This window comes from Lontra canadensis, unplaced genomic scaffold (genome assembly GCF_010015895.1).
Source record: "Lontra canadensis isolate GAN:19392208 unplaced genomic scaffold, GSC_riverotter_1.0 scaffold19, whole genome shotgun sequence".
Taxonomy (NCBI): domain Eukaryota; kingdom Metazoa; phylum Chordata; class Mammalia; order Carnivora; family Mustelidae; genus Lontra; species Lontra canadensis.
Genome location: NW_022631013.1, coordinates 9924272 through 9939613, shown reverse-complemented (window position 1 = coordinate 9939613; position 15342 = coordinate 9924272). Strand labels below are relative to the sequence as shown.

The 15342-nt window shown below is 40.2% G+C and overlaps 1 protein-coding gene across 1 annotated transcript in view; it reads right to left on the bottom strand.

Annotated features, from left to right (window-relative positions):
- Positions 1-15342, bottom strand: part of UBE2R2 (ubiquitin conjugating enzyme E2 R2) — a 119990-nt gene continuing 104648 nt past the window's right edge. Inside the window, exons 4-5 of the mRNA XM_032860390.1 lie at positions 4128-4262; positions 1-1003 (exon numbers count right to left, since the gene is read on the bottom strand). Of these exons, the coding sequence (XP_032716281.1) occupies positions 784-1003; positions 4128-4262 (355 nt within the window). The 3' untranslated portion in view covers positions 1-783. The remainder of the gene's footprint in view (positions 1004-4127; positions 4263-15342) is intronic.

Here is a 15342-nt window from a genome sequence, read left to right as displayed (position 1 = left end):
TTCTATGTAAAGTATGAATATTTATTTTCAGGCTTTAGATCCCAATCGATTTCAAAAAACAAAATCTGATCTCTCTCCTCAGGGTAGCTGAGGCCCCCTGTGTTAAGATGATGTCCTGGAGGCTGAAGGGGCTCTGTGCCCTTAGAAACACATTTTCATCAGGCTTAGCACAAAGTCCCTGATGCCCACTGTATCCCAGCCTTAAGAAGGGAAAGGAAACAAAATTCACCACCATGGGGCTGATCGAATGCACACACACTAAATGAGCAGCTAAACCTTGGCAAATTTGCTTTTTTTTTTTTTTAAAGTTAGTTTTGTGGGGTTTTTATATTTTTTTTTCCATTTTCTTTTGCTACTCAGCATATGCAGCACTTGTGAACTTCCAATGGGTTCCCAGCTTTAAACACATTAAACGTCTTGATGAAAGACTATTTAATTCTTCAAGAATCTAAAAACAGACCAAACGTGTTTTGCTGTGAACACTCTGTAGAGACGAAGTGAGGCGAGAGTTTGGGTTTAAAGAAGAAGAAAAAAAGAATCAATACAGTGATGGAAGGGTAAAGAATGCAAGAATTCAGACATTCTGTGGAGGATACTTTCTCTCCATTAAGAGGTCCATAAAAAGGAGCAAACTGAGATCCATAAGGGGAGTCAGCAGGAGCCGTGTTTGTTTTTCCCACCCCCGGTGATAGGTTTTTGCTGAGGGGCCACTGCTAGGTCCCCACTTGCTCCCCTCCCTTTGGCCTGAGACGGCAGGGCAGTACGGGGCACTGAAGGAGCACGTCACGACTCCTCATTCCCAGAATCATCATCATCATAGCAGTCGGCATCTTCCTCCTCCTCATCTTCATCATCAATATCGTCGTCGTACAAGTCGTCATAAAGCAAATCTGAGCTGTTGTCATTGGAAGGCACTTTAGTTTTGATGCAGTATTCCGCCAGCGTTGTGGGGACCTTCACTCCATCCTTTTCTGCTTCGGCTTTAGTGGCTGAAACCTGTTTCCTGAAGGGAGAAAGTTTATGTAAGTCTCTGTTTTGGAAGATGGATTTGCAACTGGCCTTTGTTAATAATCAGGATTCCATATTTTTAAAAAAAAAAAAAAGACTCCTTAGGACTCAAGGTTTCTCAATTTCAGTGCCTGCCTAAAAGTATCTGACAGATAATACACCAAAGGTTCTCAGCCCATCAGGGTAGCATTTTAAACCACACTTAATTATGACCTTTTGAAGGGTATTTAAAAGCACTGGGTCTTAGATGTTGGTTAACCAGAAGTGACCTCAGAGATTCTTTTCCCCTCCCTTGTCTTACCAAACTCACAGTCCCAACAACTCTTAATTCAATAATCCTGTCATTTACACTTAGAGTAGATTGCAGATAGCCTAAGTAGGGTTCCAATGTCCCATGACACACCTGCCTCCCACTTCATTCTTGTCACCCAAAACATACAGGACATCGTGGTCCTTTTTTTCCTTCTTTAGTACCTAGAACAACACTTATTTTTCTGTGTGGCTGAGAACTCTTCTGATTTTACACATGACTGCCTGCTGAACTTTGAAACAGCCTGTTCTGACAACCCAAGTTAAAACAGCCACCTAGTCACTCCTAACCACTAATCATTTCTCCTATGATCTTCCCCATTTGTTAGCTTTTCTGTCAGTTTTCTCCCCCTTCCCATCCCCCTCACCCCTCAATGTGAACTTCTCTGGAGAACTACTCTTTCTTCCAGTTCCCTAATGCCTAGAATACAGCCTGGCACATACTAAGCTGTGCAAAAATTACTGACTGGACGGATGGAAGGGTGAAGTTTCCTTCAAGTATAAAAAATGACCATAAAGACAACAAACCACCAACTTCATGATCTTCCTTCTGCTGGCTCTAATTAGATGGTTCCCCACTGATATTGCTGTCTGCCTTACTTTGCCAAACCTGACAGCTTGGTGTTGCTGATACACCCTGGCCTGATGCTCTTCCCTCTCTGTCTCTTCCTGGGTCATCTTAGTCATTCCCATAGCTTTTGCCACCATGCCCTTCATGCTGACAGCTGTCAAACCATCAGGATCCACCCATATCCTCTGAGCCCTACACCGTTCAGTAAGCCTTTGGGATGTCTCCACCCTGATGTTCCATAGGGACCCTAACTCAGCAAGTCTGCAATTGTCATTTTCAACCTCTGTGGCCAGCTTCTCCCATTTTTCTTCTAAGAGTATTCTTAAAAATCATAAACCTCATTCCAAAGCTCTACATTCAAATCTGTTTTCTCACTGTCCCTGCCTCTGTTTAGTCTTCATCTTGGCTTCTCTTTCCTATATCAGCCTCTTCTGGTCAACTAGGGTTCTTTCAAAACTCAAATATAATTTCCCCTTCCCTTCCTAAAATCTTTAAGTGATACCCTATCACTTATAAGATTAAGGACGAAAGCCTTATCGTGGCTTCAAATGTCTTTTAAGATCTGATCCCTCTCAAACAAAAAAACCACACAACAAAAACAGATCTGATGGCTCTCTGAATTTCCCATTACTTTGGAAATGAGAATTTATACTCAAGCAATGCAAAGCTGCTTACAGTTCTCTAATCACACCATGCTGTTAGCTACCTGTTACCAAACCTGTTTCTTCCCTGAAAGGGCTCTTTCCTTTCCCTTACTACTTGAAAAAACCTTGGTTATGATTACCTCTCCTAGGAACTCCACAGCAATATATATTCCTTTTACTGTATCTTGTTTATGCTTAGAGAGTATATATTTGCACTCATCTCACTACATGGTCATTTGTTCACAAATTCTTGCTAGTAAGTGTGACCTCCTCAAAGACAGACTGTCTTCATGACCTAACAGAGTGTACCTGACATGCAGCTGGTGTATAATAAATGTTGAAAGAATTAAAGAATGAGATAAACCCTTAAATTAAGAAATAGGAAGAAAAGATGCCTTAGGGATATTAATTCTTCACTTACTAAATCATACCCTTCCTTGAACATCAGGCTCAGGCTATAATGGCTATAATCCTGACTATATTATGAAGCACTCCCATCTTTGAAGCTTCAACCTACTCCAGCTCCTCTAAATCTCTAGGTCCTTACTATTTATACTAATTATCTTAAATCTTTGGTATACACCAGTCACCTATGTGGATGGTAAAAACGAAATACAGCTGCCCAGCTTTTACCCTTGTAATCTCACTAAATGACTATGGTTATGGAAGGGGGTCTAAAGGTGATTCTGGTGGGCATAAAACAGTGAAAACTGATATATATATTATTCACCTTTATTTCTATGCCATTTTTCCTTTTTTTCTGTACATCACATGGCATTGTGCTGACTAGAGTTATAAAGAGGGACTATTTGTATAAATTGTAGTGCTTACTAAACTATGTGCAGAAAACTGTCCTTGGGGCTCTATTTTAAGGATATAAGAGGAAATGAATTTATTGCAATTCAAGTATCAGTTGTTGGGTACTGTTAAGAAAACCTTTAAGTCCTATTTAGGGTATGATCAAGAGATGAATGGTTCAGCCCCAATACCTCCTACTTTTTCCCCCTTTTATACAGATGGAAAAACCAAAGACCCAAAAAATTAACTGATAAAAGGTACTATAAGGGGTGACAGAGCTAGGGGTAGATTCCAAGTCTCCCACTGAGAGGAAGCTTCTATGGCTCTGTTATACCATATACTAGTGTTGCTGATAATGATGATACCTAGAAGATACTTGCTACTATGGTCAAAAGGGCCAATAAACTATACGGCTTCATTAAAATTTTTGAAAACAAAATACCTAGATGTCCAGAATACTCTTGGTGTTTGCTACACTTAAAGGACATACTGAAAATACTGAACAGCATCCCTAAAATGTTTGAGAGGCAGAATCTATAAACTTTATTGGTTCAGAACCTGGAAGTTTTGGTTCCCAGGAAGTAAGATCTGCTGCAGCATTATCTTTTACTGTGTGCTCTCTCAAAAGCCAAACAAACTCATTAGGCTCAGGCAGAAATCTCTTCCCAAACAATAAATCTAATAGAGGACTGGAGTAGATACTTTAAGTCTGATTTAAAGCCATGGTTCTAGGATATGGTTTAGTTCTGTATAAAGACTTGAAGTAATCAAACGGAAGGTAAAACAGAACACCTTACCTAATGATTTCAGCATATTCTTTGTCTTTTCCTTTACTGTCCCTCCATTTCCTGAACATAACTGAAGCATCCACATTGGCTGGGGAGAAGGTGTTGGGCTCATTGAGCAATGAGATTACACTTAACAGGATAGTCCTAGAAATGGGGGTGGGGGGAAAAAGGGTCAGCTATGAATATTCATATTCACAGGATCCATAAATACTGTGTTTTTAAATTTAACATAATATTTGAGACCTTAGGGGAATAGAAATAGAATACAAAATTTTATTTTTAATACTCAGCTGGTTAGGCAGAATAAAGTTGCTAACTAAGAGACAAAGGAAATCTGTGAGCCGAACATAAAGGTCATGTTGCAGGGCACGGTATCAAATGGCCACATGTTCCAATCTGCAGAAACTGGAAGCCTGAAAGCTTTTTAAGTAACAAATTTTGAAAACTATAAATTAAGTACAATAGGAAAATGCAAAAGCTATAGGAAAAAAATTAGCTTTTTGGGGAGAGGTTAAAAATGGTCATGCTCCACACATCCACGTGGTTCTTATCATGGCTGCTTAAGAGGATCTGAAAAATGATACTACATGCACATGTATTTGTTTTCCATACTTCTGAGGGAAGAATGACACTTAAGCAGGAGAATGGAGAAAAGCAATAGCCCAGACATGGAAGAACTAATCTCTGAATAATGGAAATCTTTATTCAAAAATATTATTAAGTACTTAGTGAGTACCAGAGGCACCAATGGTGATGTTGTATGTACAACAGTGAGCAAGTTAGATGCCATCCCTTCTCTCCCAAGGTTTGTAAGAATTGTGGGAGATACAAACAGGCAATTTTGGTCCAAAGATAAGACAAAAAATAGACACCTTAATCACACATTTTTCTGTTAGAAAAATAACTAGAATAGGTTCCAGAAAGATTTCAAATTATTACCAAGCTTCTTTTCCCTAAAAGCTCTGTGCATGTATGTAAGGAGAAAAATTAAATTTCTCTACCTTTTCTCATTGGTGCGAGGTTATAGATTGTGTTGTTGCAAAATAGCCTTTTGCTCCTGCCCAAGCAAAAAATAAAGGGAGGGAGCCAGGCAATTAGATGTTTGATTTGATGAAACCTTTTCCTAAAAAGGGTAGAGAGTTTCTGTTATGTGATTATACAAGATTATGACAAAGGCACTTTCACAGACAACCTTCCCATCTAGTTAAAATCCATGTATAATAGACAGACACATCCCTTTCTTTTAGGTTAAGAAAACTCCTTGCCCCTCCCCACCAAGATCCTCCTGGATTTCTTCAGTAATTACGTTATAAAATAAAGATTAAAAGAATCCTCATTGCCAATGATGGGAAATGGACTGACATAACATCCTAAAAGCAAAAAAATGTGTGTAGAAAATTCCAAAGGGCTGCCACAGAAGAAAACATACAGAACCTGTTAGAAAGATAAGCAGGATGGAACAAAGTGTGATATAAGGGGGGGGGGGGGACAACAAAACTTTATTGGTCTAGATCAGCACTGCATAAAACTTTGTGATTATGTAAATGTATAATATGTATTATCCAATATGATAACCACCAGCCACCCCATGTGGCCACTGAACACTCTGAAAGGTAGCTTATACAACTGAAGAACTGAATTTTTACATTTAATTTTAATTAATTTACCTATATAGTTACATGTAGTTAGTTAGTGGCTACCGTATTGGAACTGTTAAAATACTATATTAGAAAATATAATTTTTAAAATGGTGAATTATCAAGGTGCATGGGTGGCTCGGGTGGGCATCTGCCTTCGGCTCAGGTCATGGTCCCAGGATCCTGGGATCAAGCCCCACATTCTCCCTCTCCCTCTGCTGCTCCCCCTGCTTGTGCTCTCTCGCCCTGCTGAATAAATAAATATAATCTTAAATAAAATCATGAATTATCCATTTCTATCAAAATAAATCATTTTTTTCCTAATTTATATTCAATTAGCCAACATACAGTACATCATTAGTTTCAGATGTAGAGTTCAATAATTCATTAGCTGCATATAACACCCAGTGCTCACGAAGAACTCACTTCTAACACCATGTATTTCCACACTGAAATCCATTATACTTTCAGAAATGATGTCAGGTACTATAGTGGACTGTGCAAATAGTTGACCCAGTACATTTTCACTTCATCCCTTCCTCTGGACAGCAGGATCTTTTTTGGGGGTGTGGTATGGCGAACCCATTCTGTTGGTTCTGGTGGGGTTAATCTTCCTCTGCTATCATTGCCATACCTTCATAAACACAACCTACCTAACCACAGCAGCAGATACACCAAGTACTGGCCAAAGGATTCCATCCATCTAGTCATGAATGGTTTTGGGGGTATGCATGTAACCCAAGATGGGCCAATCAGAACCCTGTGAGGAACTATGATGTTCTAATCTAATAGCAGAAAGGCATTTACTTTTTATTCTTGATTAAACTGACAACTGTGAGAATAAGGAAAGTCTAGAGCAGGTGGCCATCTATATCACCAAGTGGTTAAGACTCTGCCTAGTAACAAGGCCAATACAATGCAAGGCAGAATTCAGACTTTATTCTCTAATCAAGATTCCTGATGTAATTCAGATACAAGACCATATTTAAACAGTATATTGTGGATGAGTTATATGTAAATTATTTATTGATTCCTGTAAACAGTTGGGTAGGTGGGACCTGGGATAACCTGAACCTTTGCAACGACTTCTAGTCAAAGCATCTCCACAGTTTATTACATTATCATCTACAAATACAGTAATTGCAATTTTATCTATGTATCATGACTGGAAAAGGTCTGGAAGTAATGTCATACATAGTTTAAACCGTCCAGCATTTGTACCAAAATAATTTAACACAGGCATTATATCCTGTAGCATACTGTAGACAACTCTGCAAGATAAGTATTATTAACCCTATTTTTTTAAGTTAATTTATTTTTTAAAAATAATCTTTACACCCATCGTGGGTGGGGCTCAAACGCAAGACCCCAAGATCAAGAGTCGCATACTCTTCTAAGTCAGCCAGGCACCAGAAAAGAAAAAATGAACTGCTAAGACAATACTAACAGACCATACAACACAGAACTGAATCCTGCAACTATTCCAATGGTTACATTTTTTTTTGTCGCCATCTTTTGTTGCTAGTTTAAGTATTTGAAAATCTTTATTCATTTACTGTATTTTTTTTTAAAGATTTTATTTATTTTGACAGAGATCTCAAGTAGGCAGAGAGGCAGGCAGAGAGAGAGAGGAAGAAGCAGGCTCCCTGCTGAGCAGAGAGCCCGATGCAGGGCTCGATCCCAGGGCCCTGGGATCATGACCCGGGCCGAAGGCAGAGGCCCTAACCCACTGAGCAACCCAGGTGCCCCTGTATTTTTTTTTTTTTTTCAGAAGGAAAAAAGCAGAACGTGGAAAGGGTTAACAATAGGTGAAAGAAAAGAAAGACCCAATAACGAAACTATCAATATAACACAATGAAGAAGTCACTTATGTCTACTGAAGGGATTGGTTTCCTTCAGATCATGAACAGACGGGAAAGGGTTCAGAAAACAACTACATACATTCTTTCTTATTCTGTCTATATAAATCCACAGTTCCACATGAACCTTTGGTTTTTAGCAGTAACATGGAGTTGCACTACTCCCATTTAGACAATCTTGTAGCATTTAGTCATAAACTTCTTGGATTAGCAAAACAGACTTTTGAGAACCCATCCCCAGACTCTCACTTCCTACAAAGAATAACACTATGCCCCTCTCTACTGCATGTTTGGAGGAAAAGATGGGTCTCGCTGTCCAAATTAAGCAGTATAAGAGTCTAACATACCTTAAAATAAAACAGACCTAATCCAGTAACAATTTGGGATAAAAATGAGGAGCAAAGGGTTCTTACATGTTTTCAATTATTGCACAATACAATTCCTAGGACCACCACCATTCCTGGATTTAGAGATACTCTAAGAAGCAAATGTGCTCCCTCCACCCCTGCTTTAAGCCAGGCAAGGGACTATGGTAGGAGTTTCTAGACCAAAATAAAAAAATTCTCAGAGAAGAGAAGTGCAGGCAAAAGGATAGTCAAAAGCACTCCACTTTATATAGTCTTAATTTTTTTTTCCAGTTCATATTTCTGATCTTTTTGGTTGTCTCACAATCTTTGTTAGATTTGGCTACCCTCTTTTGCATAAAAATAAGTTTGTAGGGCTGTGTGGGTGGCTCAGTTGGTTAAGCAGTTGCCTTTGGCTAGGGTCACTACCCCAGGATTCTGGGATTCGAGTCCCACAGTGGACTCCTTGCTCTGTGGGGAGCCTGCTTCTCCCTCTGCCTGCCACTCCCCTTGCTGTACTCTCTCTCTCTCTCTCTCTCTGTACCCCCTAACAAATAAATAAAATCTCTAAAAAAAAAAAGTTTGTAAATAGTAAAGACACCAAAAGAAAATGAAGACCAATTAATCACATTCACACACACACACACACACACACACACACACAGGCACAAGGCAAAAAGCAAACTAGAAAGTTGTAAAGTTCACAGAGCTCAGACATGTTTTAAAAACATCAAAACTAAAGTAGTATTTAAGGGAGATAAGAAATCAGAATTAGGGCACCTGGGTGGCTCCGTCAGTTAAGCTTCTGCCTTTGTCTTAGGTCATAATCCCAGGATCCTGGGATGGAGCCCTGCATTGGGCTCCCTGCTCAGTGGGGAGCCTGCTTCTCCCTCTCCCTCTGCTACTCCCCCTGCTTGTACTCTCTTACTCTATCAAATAAATAAAATCTTAAAAAAAAAGTAATCAAAATTAGACATCTATGACCCAATGAGTAATACTGTTATCTGTCCCTTTTCAACATACAATGGTCAATAAGTTGGGTCTGCACCTACCCGCCCCCACCCCCACTTTGTCACAGTATGCTCTACACCCAATATGAGGCTTGAACTGATGTGAAGATCAAGAGTCACATGGCTCTACTAACTGAACCAGCCAGGTGCCCCTCCACCCCACCTCAACCCCAGTTTTTTAGCTACTTTGTTAGCTACTATTTTACTACAAGTACAATTTTACGAGGGCAGGCATAAAACTGGCTCTAGCACAACAAATAAGACCTGGCTTATGAGTCCCCCTGGAAACTAAGCAGGCAGAGTTTGGAATTTTGCAGGATTAAAGGCTGGCATTTTTCTTCAATGTTACACAAATACCTCCAGGCAGTGTGAGGTAGGAAGGGTTCATTCTTAAAACCCTAAACTTACTTTGACTCTTAAAACCTACACATACACAGGAAGAGAAACAGAATGACTGATTGAGGTTCTTAGGTTTTACAGGCATACCCTTACTTGATGAAAATTGTCAACTGTGAAGAAGTGAAGCTCAATGCCTGACTCTTAACCCAGGTCCGTTTAATCTCTCATTTATGCCATTTCAAAAGATGGACCTGTAACACCCGAAGATGACCCAGTTAAAATTCAGTCCCTATTAAGTATTTCCAAAATGGGAGAGGAATTTAAAGAGGACATCATGGCAGAGAAATCTGTTGTGAGAAAATGTGATAATTTTTAAAAGATTTTTAATTTTTATTTATTTGAATGAGCATATGCACAAAAGGGGATGGGATGGGGGGGAGCAGAGGGACAGGGAGAAGCAGACTCCCTGCTGAGCAAGGAGCCTGACGCAGGGCTCCATCCCAGGACCCCAGGATCACGACCTGAGCCAAAGTCAGAAATTTAACAGGCACCCTGAAAATGACTGTTTAATGGGTCATATGTTACAGTTTTTCTTTATGCCTCTAAAGCATCTAACAAATTTAATACTTCATCCTGTGCAATCCTGGAGCTGCTGCTGACTGACCGATCCCTGAAAACACATGGCAGGAATGAGGGTCTCAGATTAAAATACACAGAAACAGAAAATCAGAACATTTTAAAAAGGAAATTTTTTAAATACACAGAATATGTATCATATGCACAGAATGAAACCATCAAGTCGAGTGCAGGGGAAATTTTATGTATGTATCTCCCAACATATAAATATCAAGGGAGCAATTAATATCATCCTGGCCCCAAATAGGGTTTATAGGAGCCCTAAGAACAACAGCACTGTTGTCATTTCCCCTGACCTTGCCTACTTTGTCACCCAATGCTTGGGGCAGTCCTTAGCTCCCGTCCCTTTTAGGAGGTTGTAGATAAGATTTGTCAGGAAAACATTCTATCTTACTCCTGACAGATGCTTCTCCATGATGGCAGTGGCAAAGACACTACCATGTAACCATTTTTCAAAGGAAAGCAAACCTCCACCAAGGTGACTTTCCTATTCAAGAGCCTGGAACAGGGATGCCTGGGTGGCTCAGTTGGTTAAGCAGCTGCCTTCGGCTCAGGTCATGATCCCAGCGTCCTGGGATCGAGTCCCACATCGGGCTCCTTGCTCGGCGGGGAGCCTGCTTCTCCCTCTGCCTCTGCTGCCACTCGGCCTTGCCTGTGCTCCCTCTCTCTCTCAATCTCTCTCTCTGGCAAAATAAGAGCCTGGAACAGGTATGGCATATAGTTCTGGTGCCTTGGGATGGTGCCTTAGAGAAAGCAGTTGTGAACTCTGACACCCATAAACACGAAAAGCACCCTCTAGGTTCTGGACACAGCATGGATGAAGGAAAATTTTCTTTCTTACACCAGGAAGAAGAGGCATGGTATTGTGAACATCAGGCATCTCTACCCTCCCAACTTCACTCTTTGCTAATGCCTACTTAAGACTTCCAATTCCATAAGGACCTCTCACCTGCCTAAACTTAATCCTGTGCATCTGGGGACAGTAGGACAGTGGCTCTCTTCTTCCAGAAAGTATGCTGGCTTTCTCTACGAAGAGTAAAACTACTGAACCTTTCGTGGATACTAGTTGGCTGATGCTTTGGCTCCCTACAATTGCAGGGGTCTTTTCCCCACTTTTTCCTTTGTCTACTCTCACCATTCACTAGATTTTGTGATATAAACTGACTTAGGTTCTTCAAGGTGACTGGGATGCTTTACTCTTCTTTGGGTTACAAAAAGTCTTCCATGTAAACGTTTTCTAAATATGTTCATTGAGGTGCTGAATGAAAGACTAGTATAGGTGGTCATGAAGAAGTTTAAACACATGTGAATATGGGGTCACTTTCAGATAACAGTGCTACATATCAGTCAAGACCCTGCAACAACCTGTTGCACCTCCGCTACTGTCCTGCTATTGTCACCCTAAGCTGGATGGGGAGCACAGAACCCTTAGTTGGACAATTGCTGAATCCACAGAGTTTTTCAGCAAAGGATATCAAGGAAAATGCCTAGCACCTCGTATCTTGTCTCTTGGTATTTCAGTGCCATAAACTAGCTTATGGGAAGTATGTACAATCTGCTAGCTGAAGAACCCCTTGCCTCACAATAAGTAACAGAGAAACAAAGAGAAAAGAAGTATTCCACACCTACTCATGAGTTAGTGCTTTTCTGACATTTCAGAGTTCTGGGCAATATAAGGTATTCCAGGCAGGTGAGGTTCCAATAGTGAACACACAGCACTCTGTGTCTCCCTAGAAATACACGAACACCAAACCCTTCATGCACTCCCCAACCCCAAGATCAGCACAATGAAGGAACATCTATGATAACATGAAGCTAGAAGATAAAAAAAGGTCTGAGAAGGTAAGTAAAGATTCCAGTGCATGGGTAGCTGGCAGGCTCATTTGGTAAAGCATGAGACCCTTGATCTTGGGATTGTGGGCTTCAGCCTCGTTTTGGGTGTGGAGATTAAGTGAGAGAGAGAGAGACAGACAGATTCCAATCCAAATAGCTGTTAGTAGATCTGTGTATGAAGATCAAAGGGGCAATCTAAAGTTAACTAGTCCTCACTGTGAAGCCTCTAAACAAAACAGCATAAAAGCAGAGAAGACAATCTCTGAGATGAAGTCTAGGAAATGCTTCTAAACTGGGGCTCAAGTGACCTGGGGGCCTAGAGAGAAAAAATGATGCTGGTACCTGAAGTGCCAATTTTAGATAGGCAAATTTAGTAATTTTAGATAGGCAAATTTAGTAGGAAAAGGAGTTTCCTATCCCCTAAGGACTAAATCAAATGAGAAACAGGCCTACCTTCAAAGAAAAGTGTCCAAAAGATTTTAAGCTGAAACAAGGATAATATAGGTATATTTACGCAGGAGAAGTAAAGGTAAAAATCTTGAATTCCTGTGGGTAATGGCAATAGATTATCCACTGAGGCAGCACGAAAATACAATGAAAAAAAAGTGTCTGGGGCTTTGTATTATGAAGAAGGGGGAAGCTTGTTTTCTCAAAGGGGGATAAGCCACGGTAAGCATTTGATTCATCATTCAACCTCCAAAAACAAGAATCACTAGTACCTTAGCAGCTAACACTTCCTTTTGACTAGGATTACTACTAGCCCTGAAAAATAAGCACCAAGTCAAACTAAAAGGACAACCCTGCATTTTTGTTCAATTTTTCAATATATCTTCCAAAATACTTACTGCCTTTTTAAAAAAAAGATTTTATTTATTTGACAGACACACAGAGAGAGGGAAAAGAAGCAGGGGGAGTGCGAGAGGGAGAAGCAGGCTTCCTGCTGAGCAGGGAGCCCGATGCGGGGCTCAATCCCAGGAGCCCGGGATCACGATCTGAGCCGAACGCAGACGCTTAATGACTGAGCCACCCAGGTGCCCCATACTTACTGCCTTTAAATATACTGTCAGTTTAATTATATTTTGATAATGTGTTTCTTTCGAAAACCTGACAGTCTCTTGGAAGAGCTGAGAACTGTGGTAGCCAAATTCTTCCCACTAACAATACAGCAGAATAATGTCTATAATATCCTCAAGGAAAGATAGTATGGCCCTAAAATCTTATGCCCAAAATGCCATTTGAAATTTGGCAAAAAACACATATATATACACCCATACACACAAGTATTTTATCATTTTTTGTAAAATTTGTAAAAGATTTAATTTATTTGAGAAGGCGGGGGGGAGGGAAAGAGAGAAAGAGAGAGAGAAGGAAGGAGTCCAACTCAAGGGTTGATCCCAAGACCTTGAGATCATGACTTGAGCCAAAGGCAGATGTGTAATGACTGAGCCACCCAGGCGCCCCAAGCATATAACATTTTGAACATCTTAAGAATTCAGGGAATATAATATGGCTCCAAGGAACATTTTCCTGGAGAAACTACTAATGGACAAATTCAGCCAATTAACAAATCAAAGGGAAGTAAAATAACGGACAGCAAACAGTGAATTCATTTCATAGTAGGAATAAGAAATTTTAAAAACTAGGATTATGTTACAAAACAGTACAGATTATAACCCTGGCAATAAACAAATATATTTTTTAAAAGATTTATTTATTTGAGAGAGAGAGATCAAGCAAGTGTGCGCATAAGCAGGGGGAAGAGGCCAGGGGGAAAGGGAAAGAATCTCAAGCAGACTCCCTCCTGAGCACGGTGCCCACATGGGGTGTGATTTCATGACCCTGAGCTGAAATCAAGAGTCAGATGCTCAACCAACTGAGCCACCCGAGCTCCCCAATAAACAAATATATTTTTATTTATTTTACACACACACGCGCGCGCAAACACACATATTTTGGGGGGGGAAGCAAGAATGTGCAAGAATGTGTGGGATAGGGAAGGACAGAGGGAGAGGGAGAGGGAGAGGGAGAGAGACTCTTAAGTAGGCTCTACACCCAGTGTAGAGGTCCATGTGGGGCTCAATCTCATGACCCTAAGATTGTAACTTAAGCTGAGATCAAGAGTCGGACACTCAACTGACTAAGCCACACAGGTGCCCATGTAAACAAATATTTTTAAAAGTTAGGAAGCAAAGGGGAGGACAGGATGGGAAATAGAATATGTATGCTGATTTCTTTTCTTTCACTTAGCTCTGTCAATACAGGTTCAGGCTGAAAAATCAAGTAACAGGGTAAGTACAGGTTAAAGGTACAAATAATCAGCTATAACTGTGTGGTATAAGGGATATGAGGGATGAAAAAGTAAAAGAAGTGGTCTCTAATATATTCATGCGCCTGTGGGGTATATAAACTATCAGATCAATTCCCCTTTCCAGCCTCCCTTTTCATAATTGCTCTTTACAAAAGGAATGCGTACCTTTTACACATCCCAAGTATTTCTTGGGTACAGTGCCCAGAGGTAATGAAACTTAAGGTGTATAAAAGAAAAAGAAATTTACATATAAAGCCAACTGTTTTCCCTTTCTCAGAAATAATTTTGTTGAAAGTGTAGAATGGGGGCGCTTGGGTGTCTCAGTAAGTTGGGCATCTGCCTTCAGCCTAGATCATGATCCTGGGGTCTTGGGATCCGGCCCCGCATTGGGCTCTCTGTGCTTGGTGGGGGGCATGTTTTTCTCTCTCCCACTCCCCCTGCTTGTGTTCCCTGTCTCACTGTATTTCTGTCAAATGAATAAAGTCTTTAAAAAAAAAGTGTAAAATGATGTTTAAAGAAAGTATTTTGGTATGTGATGGAGTACAACAAATTCAGATACGTATAGATTGGGGCTGCTGGAATTACATTTTCATTAAAAGGAACTTACTAATTCCATCTCTGATTATTATTAAGAAATGCATTATCCCTGAAGGAGAATCCCATTAAAGTAAAGCATAAAGTACAGGGAATATGTGGTAATTCCGTATTTCATAGACATTAATACACTTATAGCAAAGTTCTATGCCTAATCTATCTGAGAATTAGAATTCAAAAGCGAGATGATTGCCAAGATGAGGTGTATCAACACATTATTTGAATTAAAAAAGGGAGACACTTTTTTTCTAATTTAAAAAATATATGAACTAGATGTGTTGAAATCCAAAATATATCTATTTTCTCAATTCTTTCTAAGTATACTGTATTGAACAAGATACCTAAAGGAATAAGTAATCAGCATAATCAACACATAATCAACAGTAATTTGATATGCTTGAACAGATTCTTTGGTATACACTTCCCAGAAAGCGAGAAGAAACGAACTTGGTAAAAACTGGTAAGAAATCCTTGTGTAGGGGCGCCTGGGTGGCTCAGTGGGTTAAGCCTCTGCCTTCGGCTCAGGTCATGATCCCAGGGTCCTGGGAATGAGCCCCTAATCGGGCTCTCTGCTCAGCAGGGAGCCTGCTTCCACCCCCCCCACCCCACCCCCGCCTCTCTCTCTCTGCCTACTTGTGATCTGTCAAATATATAAATAAAATCT